General features: G+C 38.8%; 2 protein-coding genes across 9 annotated transcripts in view; one reads left to right on the top strand and one right to left on the bottom strand.

Moving 5' to 3' along the window:
* kcnab2a (potassium voltage-gated channel subfamily A regulatory beta subunit 2a) overlaps nucleotides 1–18,904 on the top strand; it is a 69,936-nt gene extending 51,032 nt beyond the window's left edge. For 5 of the 8 annotated variants that reach the window (XM_077528755.1, XM_077528750.1, XM_077528752.1 and 2 more), the window contains 12 exons: nucleotides 1,499–1,542; nucleotides 2,488–2,525; nucleotides 2,666–2,745; nucleotides 4,792–4,836; nucleotides 5,274–5,318; nucleotides 5,458–5,501; nucleotides 6,475–6,561; nucleotides 8,147–8,232; nucleotides 8,317–8,437; nucleotides 8,514–8,608; nucleotides 9,027–9,147; nucleotides 12,796–13,235. In XM_077528755.1, the coding sequence (XP_077384881.1) occupies nucleotides 1,499–1,542; nucleotides 2,488–2,525; nucleotides 2,666–2,745; nucleotides 4,792–4,836; nucleotides 5,274–5,318; nucleotides 5,458–5,501; nucleotides 6,475–6,561; nucleotides 8,147–8,232; nucleotides 8,317–8,437; nucleotides 8,514–8,608; nucleotides 9,027–9,147; nucleotides 12,796–13,016 (1,027 nt within the window). In that variant the 3' untranslated portion in view covers nucleotides 13,017–13,235. Of the gene's footprint in view, nucleotides 1–1,498; nucleotides 1,543–2,487; nucleotides 2,526–2,665; nucleotides 2,746–4,791; nucleotides 4,837–5,273; nucleotides 5,319–5,457; nucleotides 5,502–6,474; nucleotides 6,562–8,146; nucleotides 8,233–8,316; nucleotides 8,438–8,513; nucleotides 8,609–9,026; nucleotides 9,148–12,795; nucleotides 13,236–14,475 lie in introns of those variants that run through there. The other 3 variants (XM_077528756.1, XM_077528754.1, XM_077528749.1) reach the window with 1 other exon arrangement.
* A 27-nt stretch (nucleotides 18,905–18,931) lies between these two features.
* Nucleotides 18,932–20,118, bottom strand: part of megf6b (multiple EGF-like-domains 6b) — a 70,815-nt gene continuing 69,628 nt past the window's right edge. Inside the window, exons 37-38 of the mRNA XM_077528747.1 lie at nucleotides 19,480–19,608; nucleotides 18,932–19,402 (exon numbers count right to left, since the gene is read on the bottom strand). Coding sequence (XP_077384873.1) covers nucleotides 19,335–19,402; nucleotides 19,480–19,608 — 197 coding nt within the window. The 3' untranslated portion in view covers nucleotides 18,932–19,334. The remainder of the gene's footprint in view (nucleotides 19,403–19,479; nucleotides 19,609–20,118) is intronic.

Here is a 20,118-nt window from a genome sequence, read left to right as displayed (position 1 = left end):
ACTGAGAAATAGAGTGCCAACCTTGTTTTTGTGATCTGAAAAAGGTGGCATGCACTGTATTTCTTAAGCAGTTGGCTCATCCTGTTCATTTTTTTTTAACGTCTGCTAGGGCGCTCTTGTTCACTATTTGATGGTATTTTCAATGCCAGCTTTAGTCATAATTTCAAAATGCCTTTCAGAGTATTATTTCATACATTTTCCCAAATAAGATGAGTCAATTTTCTCAAGTATAGTTTTTTTTTTTTTTCACCCCGTAAATAATCTTATGCTAATACCGCTGCATTAGAAGGTTTACTGTGGAATCTGTTTTAAGTAACAGAACATGCATTTGCATTTAACAACAAAAACAAGATTTTTGAATCCAGCATGAAATTGATTTTATAGTGAATGCACAATAATGTGTATTCTTAAGTGCTTCAGAAGACAATCTACGGCTTTTTTTTTTTTTTTTTTTTTTAGCTGGAGAATACACAAAAATTTCATGGAGCAAATAGCTGTCAAAATAAGCATCTCAGTCCATCGTCTCAAACATGTTGCAAAAACAATTATGGCCCCTATAATCTGCTTTTGGTTCCCTTTTGATTGTGACGCCGAGTGCAGCGTCCTCAGGGGGTGTTTTCCACATTGAAATCAAAGGAAGCTAATTAAAGATTAGCCATGCTTTGCCAAAGGGGATCGCCTTAACCTCGTCACCGCACGCACCGCAAAGGTTTGCCGTCCCTCCGGATGCTTTTGTCCCTCTTCTCTGGATTAACCGCTGTCAGCTGCTAAATGTGACGTGGTCGGATAAGATAACCAAGTCGGACTTGGATACGTTTTTGCGTACGCAATGGAAAACACATTAAACAAATGCGTATAGACATATGATGGAGCACAAAACTCACTTAAAAAAGCGCTGCTGTCTGTCTTCCATTCTACTACTTGTTTCCATCCGCTCTTTCCATACAGGCTGTGTTAGAAAAGCTATACAGTAGTAGATTTCCTCCCCCACAAATCATTTCGACTCCTGCACACGTTACATCATCCCTGATGAAACTTTTTTTTTTTTTTTTTTCATCTTTTGCCTGCTTATCTTTTATGAAAAGGTTTACCAGAGGCAGCACACTTGCTTGTATTGATCTAAATGACTCTTGAAATCACCATTTCAATGTGTTACAAACGTACAGTTGGCTGTCGTCGTCTGGAGAAGTCGTCTGCATGGACCGAGATAGGCTTTAGCTTCGGGGAGCTCACCGAGCTTCTGTATTATGTTTGTTTGGCTGAGCCATCCATATGTGTGCCTTACAATTTCGCACTCTGTCAAGTCCGCCTTCAAATCCATGCCTCGACTTCGCTGACCGTGATCGAAGATGGGCTCTTTTCAAAGTAGTCAAACTGCTGTTCATGTATTTCATAATCAAAGCTTTGAATTTAGATGCGCTGGAGTGCAAAAAAATAATCTATCATTGTCATTTTTAGTGCAGCATTAACATGAGCGCTGTGTGTTGTGTCTCGACAGAAACCTTGGGAAGTCGGGTCTGCGCGTGTCCTGCCTTGGATTAGGTAAGAGCCAAACCGCGAGAGACGGGTTGCGGTGACCTGGATGCGTTGTGTAACCGAGTCATGGCGGGAACTCGGAGTGCTTTCTCATCCAAGTGGCGACAAAAGATGGTTATTATTTCCAAGACTCCAGTCACAAGTTGTACAAAAGGGCTGAAGGAGATTTGAGATTTGCCATTTTTTTCATGCTTATTGCTTGGTGTGCTGGAGCGCTGTCACGATCGAATATTGTGATTGGTGTTTATTTTCTACTTCATATTGGTATAGTGATTTAAGAAAAAAAAAGAAGGAGACTGATTTTACCGGTTTGTTCATTGTTTTCCAAAGTACCGTAATAGCAAATATTTGTAACTGTCTTATTTTGATTAAACACAGAAGATAATCTTTTTTTTTTCATGAAGGATTACAGAAATCAGCGAACTATTACTGTTGATGTGCTGAAATCGGATGATTTGGACAATATTAAATTAAAAAAATGGCTCCAAACGATTACTTGATTATTAAAATAGTTGATTAATTTGATAATTGATTACTTGTTGACTAATCAATGAATTTTCACAGCTCTAATGTGCTGCTTAGCTTTATGAAGTATAACATTTTGTAGATTTTTGAACAAATATTCTTACGTTAAAGTGTAGTCCGTTTTTAATCCAAATGAAATTTCATTATTGGATTCCAATGGTCACACAGTAGATTACCATAATCCATCACAGTTACGAGGTTTCGTCATGGAGTCCATGGCTTTGTTTTGACACAAATAAGGATTTGCAATCGTATGATCGTCACCCCGATTGTATTTTAATCTTTACAAACTCCACTCCACAGGATAATCTCAGATTATTTTATAGAGTCACCCGAGAATCAAACCGTTACTGACTTTAATCGGGTCCCGGATGTTGGTGGGCGTAGCACGCTTAATCATCTGCTTCCTTTCTCTGTCATTCTCAGGAACATGGGTGACGTTTGGCGGGCAGATTACAGATGAGGTGAGTTGATCAAATGGAGCCTTCATTTATGTGTCGAATGAGAAAGTACGTTTATTAGCAACGTGGGTGGTGTCCGTGATCTTTCATCTGTCCGCTCCCTGTTTTTGCTTTTCCTTTGCCCCTTTTTGCTTTCTCAACAGATGGCAGAGCAGCTGATGACTCTGGCGTACGAAAACGGCATCAATCTGTTTGACACGGCCGAGGTCTACGCTGCGGGGAAGTGAGTGTGCGCCTTTCGCGTCCTTTCAAAAGCCGCAGCCACGTGACTGATTATGAAGTCGGCAGGGCAATATTGCTGCCCCATCAGAAAGTGGCCTCGATCTCGCTGATTCACCCCAGTCGGACATTGTTACCATCTCGTGGTATGCGCTGCTGCTGCTGCTGCTGCTTTTTTTTTTTTTTTTTTTTATGATAAAGTTGTCCCTGTTTCAAAACAAACACATTAGGCTTACCGGTGCTGTAGAAGTTTTCAGCAAAAAAAAAAAAAGTCATTTGACATGAATGCAAGTGGATTTGTTTATCCTGCAGTGCAAGACTAGGAGAAAAAAAAATCCCACTGTCATTGTCAACTGTTTTTACTGGGGCACGACAGAGTTCAGAAATAAGCAAAGACTTGCAAATGGCCTCAATTTGAGCACCGTTTTTCTTGCAGTGCTATTATTAAGGCCCTAATCTCGATGTAATAATATCTAACATTTTTTTTTCCCCCTCTCCTATGGATTAATCTTCTTGCAACACGGCTGCTTTGATGTCATCTGAAGGATTAACATTTCTAAATGTTTTTTTTTCCCTCAAGAATCATCTAGTTTGAGTACAGAAAACTCACATTGTCTGTTTTTACCCGCCGTGTCATTGTTAACCTCCATAAAACAAGCCCTCGTTCATGCACCAACAAAATGTGCGAGGCACGTGCAAATGTTTGCCGCACAGCTGAGTATGTGGCGTTGCACAGGTGTTAATCCTGACAGCTTCCACTCGCGAAAGCAGCATGGAGGAGATTATGTTGCACACATGACACGCACACACAGCACCACGGGGTGGCAAAAGCGCTTGCAGTTGCAGTTTTTTTTTGTTTTTTTTTGTTTTTTGTTTTTCTTACACTGTAATTGTAAGTGTAGTTTTGCATGTTTTTCCACATTTTTTCCCCACAAAACATTCACCGAAAATAGCGTAGCGGGATGAGTTTTTTGTTTCTGAGAAATGTGAATTAATACGCATAATCACACAAATAATAAACACTCGCTCCGCTCAGCTGGCTGGGGCTGCTGTTATCAGCAAACACATGTGGCGCTTTTTTCTTTTTTTTTTTCTTTTTTTTTATTAATATTTTTTTTATTAGCTTCAGATGTGTCATAATTGCGTGATATTGTGTGCGGAGCCAGCGACAAATTGGAAGCGCAATTGCAGAGAAGTGTGAAAGCAATAAGATATTATAAATACATGGATAATACATTTTTTTTTCTCTGTTTTTCTGTAGGAAGTCAGAAGATATTATGTGAATACAAACCTAATTAATGGAGGAATACTGAAGACTATATAGCTTGTGTTTGGGCCCCACAAATAAGTAATTCCAGGGAAGGAGCACAGGGTTGCATTGCGTGGGTGCCAGCAGATGCATACGCACACGCGCACGCACGTACACACAATTTGTGCTCGATGTTGCACTGTCTGACATTGAACCATCGGCCATATTGTCTCCTCTCACGCATAAACACACAAAGAGGAAGTGATGTATATCTTATTATACTAACCAGTCCCATTCAAACTCAGCAGAAAGAAAGCACACACCTCCTGACATTAAAAGTCCCTCAGATGAACAACGAATAAGTTTGTGTTGTTCTAGTAGGCTTTTCCTGGCATTTTTTTATGCCTTCTTGCAGAAGCCTGAAAAATTTATGCAAACAGTGGCTGTTGTTGTGGACATGTTCTTTGCAAATATTTCTCTGATGTGGAGACTGGAGACCCACGGCTAATAAATCTAATATTTTATGGCTAAGTTTAGCAGTTGTGGCCTTAAATCAGGTGCTCTTGTAGTCCAGAAATTACGGTAATGTATTCCTTCATGATAAGATTTTACTTTGGATTGGTGACTATTGTCCACAAGGTGGCACTACTTTTTTTTTCATTCAAAGCATGCAGCAAAATTTCATACAATTTGCTACAAAATTGTACTTTTTTTTTTTTTTTAATTAATTAAGATAAGAACAAATAATACTTAAATGATTTCTTAAGGGTTAAATCGTGTCGTGTCTTGTGTGCTTGGCAGGGCTGAGGTGGTGCTGGGGAGCATCATAAAAAAGAAAGGATGGAGGTAGGAGATGCACTTTAATATTTTTTTTTCTTTTCTCATTTCCGTCTCACCAGCCTACCTCTAATCTTGTCATCTATTCTCGCTCATATTGGGAATGCGGTTTTGTTGTGTGAACTGCAAGCATAAGGTAGGACGACGAATGATAAATGCCCACACGGCCGCGTGCCTCCCTTTAAAGACATTGAATAATAAAGCGACTTGGAGGGGTCGTGGCTTCTACTCTGCCCGACCAGGTTACCGCTTTGTCAATGTATCCGCGCCTCCGCCTTCTCATTCATGTGTGCTGGCACTGTGGCCGCATGTGACACTCAAAAGGATGAGGTAGAAAAAAGGCGCAGGACTCTTGGTCCGTCTTCAGTGATCGCCCACTCGCACCGAGCAGGCCGTATAACTTTTCGTGCTGTAACACATACGCGTTTCATTCTCCGCTGTTGCAGACGCTCCAGTCTGGTGATAACGACAAAGATCTTTTGGGGAGGAAAGTAAGTTTGAGAAAGCGTCTTTCGTTTGTCACTGAGGCTCCTGATAGTGTCATCCATATTGTTGTCTCTCGCTGCTGGGTCGCATTTCCAAGATATTGGATGACACAATGGACTGTTGTGTTTTAAACTCTCGTTGCAGAGCCGAGACCGAAAGAGGTTTATCTCGAAAACATATTATAGAAGGTGAGTATTGTACTGAAGATGGTCCCAACGTAAAAGGTTTTGAGGTTACAAAAGGAACACAATGAACTAGTATGTGCTGTGCAATGCCGTAAAAATATTGGTGACCAAAAAAACTGTGGAAAAATAAATGCGTAGCTATATACTGTTTTTAATTTGAATGTTTTACATTTATGTCTTAGAATGCATCTCTCCAATAAAAGATGATTCCATGCGTAGTTTGATTCATGCGTGTATGATACGATTCAAGAATGATACATTTTCATGTGGAACAATTCGGTTTCATTCAGTTGGGATTAAAATTCTGGAAGGTACAGCTAACCTTTGTCATGATTATTGATATGTAACATGTAAAATCTCTCTAAAGCCCAAACTATTCCAGTTAATTAAATTTCAAAGGAGCAACTAAATATCAGCAACCTCAAACCAGTTTTGTACTGGTTTCTGCTAAATGACTACCTGAACAATCACAGTTGAATTGAATCACAACTTAAAAGAATGGGGAAAAAAAATGGATTGTGAGGTTCGAAACAAAACAAAGGTATCAAAGGATTCATGATCTTCATTTTTTTTTTTCCAATAAAGGTCCTAATTGCTTTGCTTAATAATGCCCATGTTGTCATTTGTGTTTTTTTCAATTATAGCTAAAGAATAATCATTTTTATTTCAAAGCTGAAGTCACTATAAAAATGTTTCATATTTATTTTATGTAGAAAATGGAAATATATCACAAATTGTCATAAAAAATAGCACATTTTAACATAAAAAAAAATGGAGGCGTTGGGGTGTAATCAAGTTAAAATTGTTGGCATGTTGCTTTCCAAACAGAACATTTAATGAAGCTGATCGACAACATGAGGTTGATCAGATTGTTTGACGCTAGAATTTACCCTCAAGAAATGCTTAAAAAAAAACAAAAAAAAAACAAAAGCAAGTTGACCGTATGTCAATCTGTGTTACGACTTCTAATTTGCAGGTTTAAAAGCTTCGCTGGAGCGACTACAGTTAGACTACGTTGACGTAGTATTTGCAAACAGACCGGACCCCAACACGCCAATGGAAGGTAACGCCATGAACACTTAAACATGTTTTGCTAATGCTAATGCTGCCTCTTTCACACTGTGGTCGTGAATCTCCGACATGGGCAAAGCCAAAATAGCAATTTTGTATTATGGGTCATGTTGTCTTGCTGCTTTCTCGTCCGCAGTGGGCTGTAGTGGCTGGAGACCTTTTAGAAATGGCAGAGTGCAAAATGTTTGTTTGTGTGTGGTGGGTGGGGGGCGGGGGGGGGGGGGGATCAGCTGGCCGCTCGCTCTCCATCTGCTCCTGTCAAGAGTTTCTCTTTGGGAATGAGTTCAGTCAGGGGTCGTCCGTCTGCCTCCACTTCGCTGCTTCGCCGGTCTTCCACCACTCTGGCGAGATTAGAGTCAGAAATCACTGCTGAAGTTCAATTAAGTTCAAGAAATAGGACTTCAGAAAGTCGTTTGTCTTTGTGAATTACAAAAGAAAAAAATAGATATGAAAAGATATTTTAAAAGAAAATATATCATAGAGGTCAACTAAATAATAATACAAATAATAATAATGATGATGAGGAATAATAGTAGTAATAAGAACTTGAAATGTTTATTTTTCTTCAATTCCCCCATTCTATTTTTTTTGTAATTTTTTTTTTGCTGTAAAAAATACTTATTTGTCTCATAAAATTTAAAGGCGACATTAGTTAAATGGCATGATTTGTCGAAGTCATCTTTTAGTTAACTTTCCTCGATTGTGAATTACTAGGATGGTGGAACTGGATAGATGAGAATCTACACAGGCATGAGCAAAAAAAAAAAAACAAAAAAAAATGCAATCACATTGGTGTTTTTAACTGATTATTAAGTTTAAATATTACTACAGTTAATGTTTCACAAATAGGCAGATAGCAAAACACTTAGCTGTTTAATTTCACATTTGTTTGGTGGGTAGACAAAATTTAATTTATATTTTACTAAAAATAAAACTTTTTTTTCTTTCCCCCCCCCCCCCCCCCCCCCCCCCCCCCCCCCCCCCCAGTCGAGACCCAATAAAGGTATTTTGACAATTTGACACAACACAGAGTATTCTTAAAACGGAAGTCAACCCAAAAATGTTCTATACAATAATATGTTGTTTGTGCACCCACTAGTCTATACATGATATTCTGATTAATATTGTTTGTGGGCCTTTGGAACGATATTATAACAATCAAAATCGACCAGTTTTTGTCCATCTCAGGGGGTGGCCATTTTGCCACTGTTAACTGAAAATGACATCACAGTTGCTCAGGTAACAACCAATCACAGCTCAGTTTCTGAAAACAAGTGAGCTGTGATTGGTCGTTGCCTGAGCAACTGTGATGTCATTTTCAGTCGACAGCAAGTGGCAAAATGGCCGCCCCCTGAGATAGACAAAAATGGGTGGATTTTGCTGCTGAATTCATATTCCACACAAACACAATATTAATCAGAATGCAGAACATATTAGCTTGATTTCCTCTTTAACACTTCTTCCAAATTTGAATGAAGAAAGGTTTCATTAAAATGAATATAATTATGAATTACAAGTGACTAGCAGACAGCAGTGACAAGCATAACATTTTTTTTTTCTTTGTCTCTTGTGTGCAGAAACGGTTCGAGCAATGACCCATGTGATCAATCAGGGCATGGCCATGTACTGGGGGACGTCCCGCTGGAGCCCCATGGAAATAATGGTGGGACTCGCAGCTCAATCCTGCAAATTTGTGGACACGTGTCGGCATTGTGACGCGTCTTGTTTCTTTATATTTCCCTTGAAGGAAGCGTATTCCGTGGCACGACAATTCAACCAGATCCCTCCCATTTGCGAGCAGGCCGAGTATCACATGTTTCAGAGAGAGAAGGTGGAGGTGCAGCTACCTGAACTTTTCCATAAAATAGGTAAGACTTTTTTTTTTTTTTTGGTCTACCCGGACTGGCTGTCCGGTCATGATGATGACGTTCTCTTGTCGTGCAGGTGTGGGGGCCATGACGTGGTCGCCGCTGGCCTGCGGGATCATCTCAGGGAAATATGACGGAAGGGTGCCCCCGTACTCTCGGGCCTCTCTGAAGGTAGCCACGTCTCCCCCACCGTTTTGGTGTTTTTGGTGTGGTCCCCTCGTGCTGTGCTGGTGTCCACCTCCTGGCGCGGTTTTCCCCGCCTCTGGTTGTCGCTCCTTGCAGTTTCTCTGTTCATCGTGTCGTCACATGAGTACAGTGGCATGTTCCCTCACTTTGCATTTCGATGTTGTGCGCTTTCATTTCCTGTGTGGAATGCGCATCGTCGTGCTCGGCTCGGTCAATGTTTGTGGCGCTGTTATTCGTGCTCATCGGAATTTGAAGTTGGCGTAAGGTTCAAGTTACAGTAGTGAACATATCATAGGCAACAGTCGCACGTGTTTAAAAACAGGCCCTGGTGACACGAAGAGGCGAAGGCGGCCGCGGTGTGAGCAGGGCGGTGTTTTTGAGCAGGTGTGCTGTGTTCCGACAGGGTTACCAGTGGTTGAAGGACAAGATCTTGAGCGAGGAGGGTCGGCGTCAGCAGGCGAAGTTGAAAGAGCTGCAGGCGATCGGCGGAGCGGCCTGGCTGCACTCTGCCCAACTCGCCATCGGTACGCAGACGCATTCTGCTGCTCTCTCTCTTTCTGTCTGTCTGTCCGTCCCCTCCGGCTCCGAAAGGGCCCGCGTCGTCGTTTTTGTCCGTGTTGTCTCCCTGCGTGCTTGTTTGAGGCCAAGGTAGGGTTTCATCATATCGTAACTATCCACAAGGGGGTCCCGGATTTGTATTTTATTTGTTTGTAAGATAGTAAGTCGGTACCTCGTTCTTCTATTTCGTTTAAGTCACTTTTTTTTTTTTTTTTTTTTTTTTTTTGGATCAGGTTTAATGTTAAAAAAAAGAAAATGCTGTTTATTTTGAGCTGACCTTATTATGGGCGCCTCATGGTTGTTATACAGCTCTTATGCTACACAGGTGTGAGTTCCTGGCATGTAACCCGAATTTCTACACTAGTCCATCGTTAACTTGCGCTACTAGGTCAGTAAGTTAAGTCATAAATGCCAGCACACTAAATCTAGTATTTGTATGAAAACCATTTCTAGGCCTTAACTGAATACAGGGCTGTGCAGTTAAATCAAAATTCAATCACAATTTCTATTGGCATAATCATAAATAAAAAGATTATTATTTAATTTATATATTTGTACCTTTTTTCTTTAAAAATGTTATAATTTAATAAATCTTGTTTGGTTCAAAAGGAACTTGCGTAATTATATTGTTGTTTCAAAGAAATTTATTTGCCTTAATATTTTTTTTACATGTTTGTTTACCAAAAAAATAAATAAATGATTGTCTTAATTGTGATTTCAATTATTACCAAATAAATCGTGATTAATATTTTCTTCGTCATCGACCAGCCCTAACTGAGTGTACATTCTTGTGCTGCATAAACACTTTAGAAGAGTCCAGTTGCCTCCATTCGATAATTGCAGATTATCGTGACCTGGATGACTAAAAATCTACACACATTAACTCATTCACTGCCATTGATGGGGAAAAAAAGACGTCAAATGATGCATTTTTGCTAGGCTGGCAGTGAATGTGTTAAAAAAAAAAATGATTGCAATTATTTAAATTTAATTATTTTTTTTAATTAAGTTTAATTTATTATACTCATTAAACACATATTTATTAAATTTAGTTAATTAAATTTAATTTTGAAATAAATTAATGACTTTAGTAATATTCTATTTCGCTAATGGTTACATTTTTTTTTTTTAAATTAAATAAATATTAACGGTATCTCTCTGGATCAGTAGTAATGTAAGCCATGTGAAAGTTCTGCAATATTCTTTTGAATCCATTAGAAGTATTAGCCCTGCGATTGGTTGGCAACCAGTCCAGGGTGTCCCCCGCCTACTGCCCAGAGCCAGCTGAGATAGGCGCCAGCAGCCCCCGCGACCCTTGTGAGGAATAAGCGGTCAAGAAAATGGATGGATGGATAGAAGTATTATAACTATCAACATATGGCTTGTAAGTGCTTCTGCAGCGTGTTCATATATATGCAAAGTCGCACAGTATTGCTTGGTGTCGACATGCATTTGGCAGTTTCTGGAGTCAGCAGCAGGATCGCGTGCAACACATAAATCCCACCAGTGGATCCATATTGAGTCCCCAGCAAAGTGAGACTCAGCAAAAAATGTCAAAACAGGCGTCAATCCTACAAATGCTGTTACAGCACCACGACTAGTCAACGCTCGACTTCCCGCTCATATCGCCGCGTACATTTTTCACGCTGGCAGGAAGACGACGGCGTTTATGGATTAACTTTCACGGCCCATTAACGCACGCACTCGTCTCTCCCAATTACCATAAATCATCCTCGGGGCAGTCCTAGCGGTGAAGCGTGCGGCGATTTATGTCCTCCAGGTGATCATCTACATCACTGTGACACGCCATTATTGAATATTAACCACACAACAATGACTTCCTGCGCACCCCGCTGCTTGGGCTGCACCCTGGGGTGCTCCAATCCCAACCACGGCGACTTCCCCCATCAATATTAATGTTTAATCCTTATTTTAATTTTGACATCTTTATCCTCTAAGATTTATAAGTTGCACTTTCTGGCTAGCAGCTATGTGTCTGTAGATATATTTTTTTTATCTAGATGAATGGATGTCCAAGCTCATCTATCCAAATATGGCCAATATAATATTTTTCCACAGATCAATTTTTATATGATTCGCCCCTACATGCTCTGTTATTTTGACATCTTAGAGCTCAACTGTCTTGAGAAATGTCGCATAACTCCGCCTCTTCTTCATTCCACGGGAGCATTATGTCGCCTCCAGATTGAAAGTATGGATGTTTTTTTTTTCGTTTTTTTTTTCCAAACAAATAAGCATGAAAATTATATATTTAAGAATCAGTTTGTAAAATGAAATTGTAATATTTCAGTACTGAAGGTACAGTAAGTTTGCGTGCAGATTCACTTCTTCCTATTACACTGCTGCTTGGTTTTATTGATTGCATAATAGCTCAAAGAACCCTTGAAATAGACGAGATAACCAACTTGAACGATGCATTGTTCATTGTGTGTTTTTGTTATCTTGAAAAATAACTGGTTTTGGTTATGTGAAGATTCCGCCAGTATGAGCAGTACAGAAAATTAATGTTACACCTTCAATTCACTGTCAGTAACATCTGTATCATAACTCAGCATTTTCTGCTTTTTTTTTTTTTTTTTTTTTTGGGATAGGGTCAATGGTATGAAGGACCAAAACTGCCAAAATTCTAAATAAATAAATAAATAAATAAGTAAAAAATGACTAAAGGTGAAAATAAAAATTAATATAAAAAATATATAATTTGAAAATTATATCCACAAAAATAAATATCAATGGAACTTAATCCGTATTTATTTTCACTTTTAGTCTTTTTTTAAATTTATTTAATCATTTATTTATATATTTAGTCATTTATTTATTTAGTCATTTATTTATCCATCCATCCATCCATTTTCTTGACCGCTTATTCCTCACAAGGGTCGCGGGGGGTGCTGGAGCCGATCTCAGCTGGCTCTGGGCAGTAGGCGGGGGACACCCTGGACTGGTTGCCAGCCAATCGCAGTCATTTATTTAGTCATTTATTAATTTTGAATTTTGGCAGTTTTGGGCAGTACTGCCAAGTTGAAATGTTATTCAAATGAGGGGGTGGTCCTAAGCGTGTCTTGGGTTGGACTTTGCAAACTACTTCCTCATTCGCCGAGCCGCTCACTCGACCAATGACAGGCAGTTTGCAACGGCGGAGTCAAAACCAAGTCACGCTGAGGACCGCCCCCTCATTTGAATAACATTTTGACTTGGCAGTATGGCCCAAAACTGCCAAAATTCAAAATAAATAAATGACTAAATAAATAAATAAATGACCAAAAGTGAAAATAAAAACGGATTTATTTCCATTTATGTTTATTTTTTTTATATATAATTTTTAAGTTATATATTTGTTATCCATCCATTTTTATTTTCACTTTTAGTCATTTATTTATTTTGAATTTTGGCAGTTTTGGTCCTCCATACAATGGTGGGGGGGGGGGGAATTTGAGGACAAATGAACTTTCAAGCATTGCCATTACAAAACGATCAAATACTGTACTGGCCATTCTCGACACTCCGATTTTTGCCTCTGGTGTTTCGCAACATGCGCTAGGTTGTTTATTTTGAAGCCGTTTGTGTCATCACTGTCCACTGGTCTCCTGCAGCGTGGTGCCTACGTAACGAGGGGGTGAGCTCTGTCCTTTTAGGGGCGTCCAACACTGACCAACTGATGGAGAACATAGGAGCCATTCAGGTGAGCTTCATTATGTGTACGTGTGTGTTCGTTTTTGCTGCATTATGGGTCCATATTCCCGGTTTTAACTATCATTGTGGGGACCGACTTGTCCTTGTGGGGACAGACCTCTTTTTGAGGACTTGGTTTTAGAGTTTAGGTTTGAATTGGATTTTGGTTAGGGTAAGAGGCTAGGAAATGCATCATGTCAGTGGAATGTCCCCACTAAGATAGTAAGACAAGCGTGTGTGTGTGTGCATCCAGGAGGCACATGAGCCTCCGGGTCACTTTTCCGCCGCATGCTCCACTACCCTACCGTGCCACCGCTGCCTCCTAATAAGGTCAACACAGGAACACATCACTGGCCACGGGGGAGGGGTCGTGGGGGGGGGGGGGGGCTTAAGGGCACCGCCCCCTCCCGCTGATAAAGACGCACCCGATGGATGTTTCCGGCGGGTAGCGTAGGGGAGGTGCATCCTCGTCCTCATTTCCACACCGCATTAGAGTTTTCCCATTTTGAAATGTTAGGCTCACATTTCCACAGGGCTCTGCAGTGTTCCTTGAAAAAGACGCTTTCCTGTGAGGGGAATTAAGTTTTTTGTTTACATATACAGTCGCCTCCAAAAGTATTGGAACGGCAATATCAGGTCATTTGTTTTTGTTGTATACTGAAGATATTTGGGTTTCAGATGAAAAGGTGAAAGGTTTAACTTCATGATCTTTACATCTAAATGTGTTAAACTCAAAACGGAGAAAATATTTCTTGGCTAATGCCGATTATTACTTGTCAAGGAAACCAATAAGTGATATTTTGAGCTGATATTTGTTTGCATTAAAAGTAGAGCTTGTTAAACAATTTTTTTAATCATACCTAAAAATTTTGATTAATTAATCATTTTGATTAAAAAAGGCTTTTTATCAACAAATTTGAAGAGCACCTGTTTTGTGTTCATTCTTTTGACATTGAATCTTATGAAATGAGGACATATTCAACATTTTTTGATCCACTGCACACTCATCCTCCTCTTTTTGTAATCAGTTAATTACTTGCATAATTTAAAATAAAAAAAAATAAAAATATGACCCCAGTTGTTAGACATGAACAAATATTCTGAATGTCATATGCAAAGATTTATTAAATCAACACCTTCTTTAAAAAAAATAATAATAATAATAATCGCCAGTCATTTTTTCAGGAAACAAAAAATGGAATCATTTGCATCATGAGGAAATGATTTGGGCAAAATAATTTTTACCAAATAAAAATGACTTAGGCAATTATTTTAAAGGTGACGAAATGCTTTATTTTAATGCATTTAGTTATGTTTATTGCTCAAACACAACCTGTGCATAACCGTCTGCTGTCAAGCTAAAGGCTCATCTGTGGTCAAAATTAGTAGTAATAATAACAATAATATAAATAAAGTTGAGTGATTAATGATTAATGTGATTTTTTTTTTAATTAATCAATGAGTTAACACTTTTTTAACAGCACTAATTAAAAGTCAAATTTTGAGCAATTTAAACTACGGGCATGAAAATGACCGGCTCCACATATGTGATGGTACACACGGTGATGTGCTAACTATTCTTCCTCCAATATGGTCTTCAGGTTCTCCCCAAGCTGTCGTCGTCCATCACGCACGAGGTGGACAGCATCCTGGGCAACAAGCCGTACAGTAAAAAGGACTACCGCTCCTAACGCCCGGTAGCCGCAGCGCGTCCCGCCTTTTTGCCTGATCCTCCGTTTGCTTGAGCTTCAACTGAGCGAGAAGCCCCCGAACCCGCTCCCTCCCTCAACCTCAACCCTCCTGGCGCATGAGTGTGGCCGCACCGAAAGGCCACCAGGGGGCTCCCTCGCTCACATTTCCAGGGATATAAGAAAAAAAGGGAAAAAAACTGGCGTCTCTCGAGAGCTTTGCGAACCAGACGCTTAATAGGAAAATGAGTGGGGAAGAAGAAAAAACCATAATAATAAGCACACGCTAGCTTGGGTGCGCAGGTGTTATTCTGCCACGTCCAGCAAGCTGACGGTCATACATGAAGAACACGTGTTCTCGTGTTATCCTCCATGTCGTCTTGTGTTTGTGTCTTTGTCTGACAACAATCAGCACTTTAGTAATGGTCAGTGTCGCTACCCAACCGCATCGTTAGCCCGCACACATTGCACTATACAAGAAGTGGCCTCCTGCTAGTTTCCACAACTTGATATCCTCCAGCTTTACCGTTTTTTTTTATTTCACAACTGCAACACAACTGCTGCCTTTTTTTAATACCCCCCGAGGCTCCTCCAACATCCTCATATGCATAGCATTTGTCTTTAGCTTTAACATTAGCTTGAGCTGTAAAATTTAGCTCAAGGAAGCAGTTAGCTTTCACGTTAACGTTAGCTGAATGAAGTGAATTTGTTGGCTTTTGTTCGCTATCAGATGTTAACGTGTCTTTAGTTTTTATCTTTAGCTTCAGTGTTCACTTTAGCTTTAACATTAGCATGAGCTATAAAATTTAGCTCAAGGAAGCAGTTAGCTTTAGCGTTAACGTTAGCTGAATGAAGTGAATTTGTTGGCTCTTGTTCACTATCAGATGTTAACGTGTGTCTTTAGTTTTTATCTTTAGCTTCAGTGTTCACTTTAGCTTTAACATTAGCTTGAGCTGTAAAATTTAGCTCAAGGAAGCAGTTAGCTTTAGCGTTAACGTTAGCTGAATGAAGTGAATTTGTTGGCTCTTGTTCACTATCAGATGTTAACGTGTGTCTTTAGTTTTTATCTTTAGCTTCAGTGTTCATTTTAGCTTTAACATTAACTTGAGCTGTAAAATTTAGCTCAAGGAAGCAGTTAGCTTTAGCGTTAACGTTAGCTGAATGAAGTGAATTTGTTGGCTCTTGTTCACTATCAGATGTTAACGTGTGTCTTTAGTTTTTATCTTTACCTTCAGTGTTCATTTTAGCTTTAACATTAACTTGAGCTGTAAAATTTAGCTCAAGGAAGCAGTTAGCTTTAGCGTTAACGTTAGCTGAATGAAGTGAATTTGTTGGCTCTTGTTCACGATCAGATGTTAACGTACAGTATGTGTCTCTAGTTTTTATCTTTAGCTTCAGTGTTCACTTTAGCTTTAACATTAGCTTTAGCTCGAGAACCAGACATCTTGGCTCCTGTCCGCTATCATGGTGTTATAATGTGCCCATGTCTTTTAGATTTCACCAATAGCTAGCTAAAGGAAGTGGCCATCTTGGCTTCTGTTTGCCATTTGTGGGTGTTAACATGCCGCCGTCTTGAGCTTTAACCGCTTTAGCTTTAATGTTAGCTAAAGGAAGTGGACATGTTGGTTCTTGTTCAAAGAGTGTTAAAAGGACAACAAACTGTCCAGCTGTAGTCAAAGCACATTACTTTGATTAATTGTGGAATTAAATTGAATAATTAATCACGCCGCATTCTTGTGAATTTGCATACTCGAAGTGAAAAGACGCAAAACTGGCCTCTGTAGTTGTGTACTAGTAGATGTGATGTGTGAAATGTATTTTATTTTTTATAAAGAAGATTGGCCAATGCACACTTAAAGTACAGCAAACTTTTGACATATTGGGTTTAGTTCCCCTTTAATGGATCATGTCAGTGTTAACATTCCTGCGTCTGTAGTTTTAACGTTAGCTTTAGCTTTCACAATTAACACCATCTTTAGCGTTGGAGTAAGCAGACGTTTTTTACTGTTAGTGTTACACTTTAGCATACTTTGATGGTTTAACCATGTTATCTCTCATTCAGCATCGCAGAGGGTTAACGTGTCAGTGTCTTTACTTTAATTTTAACATTAACGTTGGCTCATTTTCGGTATCAGGTGTTGGTGTGCTTGTGTTTTTAATTTGAACCTTTATTGTTCGTCATCCGAAAGTCTTGCCGCGCCTGAATCTTTAGCTTTCGTGTTAGCTTGTGGTACTGATCATTTTTGCTCGTTATCCCTTTTGAGCGAAAGGAAACACTCTCTAGTTTGCCATCAAAGCTTGAACGTTTGTACGAGAAAGCAACCATATAAGGATATTTGCACACACTTAACTTTAGCTCGAGGAAGTGACAGTCTTTGTTCTTGTTTTCTTGGCCTGAGATTATTTTGAGTGTTTTGCCTATTGTGGCATACATCAGATGCATCATCACCTGTCACGTTGTTTTTAGCGTGTACGGAACACAAATAATACTTTTATTTCGATCACGTTGACATTTAGCATTTTAGTGACAGTGCTTAAGGTGTCAATGTGAGCCAAAAAGGGAATTGCTCAATTCAATTGTGAACAATTGTGACTTTTTCTCAGTTTGAAAAAATGAACAAAAAACATGCGTGTCATATGCATATGTGCTGTCAATTTAAGAACTGGAGGATCCCCGGGGGGTACACTGGGGCCATTTAAGATTTACCATATCTAGTTTTAGTTGAAAGTGCGACCTTGGCATGAACACGTTGCTATGGCAACAGTTTGTATGAGGGATGGACTTATTTATTTATTTGTTTTTCCCGTGACAGCAGCTCAGGGAAGCGAGTCGGTCTTTTTGGAGTGAAAACATGTCATGAAGTGCGTGAGTGTGAGGACATTTTTTTATTTTGGGCGCAAACCAACCAAATCAACTCCGACTAATGCTGGTGATGGAGAAAATGTTACAATAATCGTAAAACAGGAAATGGAATTCAAAAGGATGCATGCGTCATCCTGACTTCTTAGTACAATATAAGCCGTTAAACACATTTGCATATGCAAAGTGCAACCTTGGTTAAAGAAACAAAACAAAAAAATCATGCAGCACTCGTAACATCCACATTTACAATAATTTTTGGACTTGACAATCGTCAACACCCCGCCCATTTGGGGGAGCCGCAACCCCCAGTTCATGAGCTCTTCTTGGCTTGAGAGCACAAGTGGAGTCTCAATTATCTGTTAAGTTTAAGCAGAAAAGTGGAAGGCTCTTGATAATTTTGTGCGTGTATGTGTGTTTAGTTTGCTGTGTACTCAATCAGTTGCTTTAGTGGGAGGTCGCACAAGATGTCTCACCGTCGCCATGGTGGAGGTGACTTCAGCAAAAGAAGAGAATCTATTTTTATGTTTTCGCCTGTAACAATTCATCATGATTCATCATCTTGGCTGCATATCCCCCCCCCCCCCCTCCTTTCTGGATAAGACTGACCAGTTGTGTTGTGATTATGGAGAAAAACGGCTGAGAGAGACAAAGATCTCGTGTACATAATGAGACCAGTGTATATATTATATATACATTATATTCCAGTAGTGATCGCCTCTGCCTTTTTCTTTGTTTTGATTCTTTTTTTTTTTTAAACTGTTCTTTTGCAGGCGTTGCTAACTGCACTGTGCTTGAATCTGAATTCTAGACAAGGATGTACAGCTTCATCATCATTAAAAAAAAAAAAAAAAAAAGAAATCATGAAGAATGGCAAATGAAAAATGTGTGTGTGTGTGTGTGTCTTTGTATATATTTGTAGGAACAGTATAGTAACTGTTTGTACAAAACAGGAACTATTTGTTTATTACCACAGGCAGACTAAAGTACATAATGTTCAGTTAAGGACCTTTTTGTTCCATTCTCATAGTATGGCAATTGAAAATGTCTCATTAAAAGCATTTTAAACACATTTAAAAACACGGAAAATGTTTTCATCAGGTTTTTAAAACTTTCTTAAAAAAAATAAATACAACCATGGTTTTGTAATCATATTTCACAAAAATAATACAAAATTCTCGTAGCAGTCTTATGAAGAGTACTTATGACAAAATAAGTTTTTTTTTCAGAATTATTTTTACTCTAATCACTTTCATGTTTTCATGAAAAAAATTACTCACCCCAAAAGAGGCCCTTTTTTTCTTTTCTTTTTTTAAAAGCTCAGTTACATCTTCCAAAATACACAATTTTCAGAGTATCAGCATTACATTGTGAAAAATACAGTTGTCATAATAAGACTCTTAATGTCTTCCATGGTTTATTTTTATTCTCACTTTTTTTCATACTCAACTGCAATGTTTAAATTAGTTTTATTTCATCAAATAGTTTTTTTTTCCCAAAAAAATGTATTCTTGTGATACTTAGTTTTCATTGTTTATTTTTTTCTTCGTGTGGTCCCAGCATTCCACTAATATCAGCACATGAAACAATTAGAACTGACAGAATAACATTTGAGTGGTTGAAAATGAGGACATGAGGTGAAAAGTTGCATAGTAACTGCAAATAAGGACAACACATGGCAGCACATTTCAGTACAAAATATTATTCTATTTACAACCGCTGCAAAAGGTATTTAAGGAGCAAAATATTAAACACAAAATACCAAAGTGCAGTTTATATATATATATATATATATATATATACATATACATATATATATATATATTTTTTTTTGTTCCACTTGTTAAAGCCCATGTCCCAGAGTGGAATCTCATCAGTCTTTCCATGTAAAACTGCCACTTGAGTGGGGGCGCTATAACGAGTTTTCATGCGTTGAAACGCTTCCCGTGCTGTTCCCCAGAGCGAGATGTGGCGGTCCTCCTGAGGATATACACAGAAGTGAGAGGATGAGTGCAGCACATGTGAAGAAAATGACCTTTGGGAAGAATGGAGCTGACCTTCCCGACAGGAGAATCCGAGCCACATGTGTGTGCAGCTGCAGCGGCCGTTGCGCGGATTGCAGCGAGCGTCGTGCTGGCATTCGCAGCTCTGCGTGCAGTCGGGCCCGAAGCGATCCTCTCGGCATTCTGTCACAAGTTTAAAACTCACTCAGCGTGGAAGTCACGGATGACAGAATCAGTCAACTTTCTCTTCTGCATGTTTGTGAACATTCTCGTTCATCCAAGTTTGAAGAAAGTTACTTAAAACGGCGGGGGGGGGGAATAAAAAAAATTAAAATATATGAAAATAGTAAGGAAAATTACTTTTGAACATTTTCCATGTTTATAAATGTTTTATTTTTAAGTTAAAAAAATACAATTACAATTCAGTCATATTAAATGTTTATCAGTGTTGTTTTAATTAAAAGAATTCTTTTTAAAAGCTTTATTTGTTTGTTTTTTAATGACCATGTATATTATGGTGTTGTTTTTTTGTTTTTTTTAAACAACCATATAGATAAGGCGTTTTTTTTTTCTTTTAAAAATAACTATGTATATTAAGGCGTTTTTTTCAAGACCATGTACAGTAAGGTGTTTAAAAAAAAAAAACGTTTTAATGACCATGTGTAGTAATGCGTTTAAAAAAAAAAAAAAAGA

Source organism: Festucalex cinctus, chromosome 8 (genome assembly GCF_051991245.1).
Source record: "Festucalex cinctus isolate MCC-2025b chromosome 8, RoL_Fcin_1.0, whole genome shotgun sequence".
NCBI lineage: Eukaryota > Metazoa > Chordata > Actinopteri > Syngnathiformes > Syngnathidae > Festucalex > Festucalex cinctus.
This window is presented reverse-complemented; position numbering and strand designations above follow the sequence as displayed.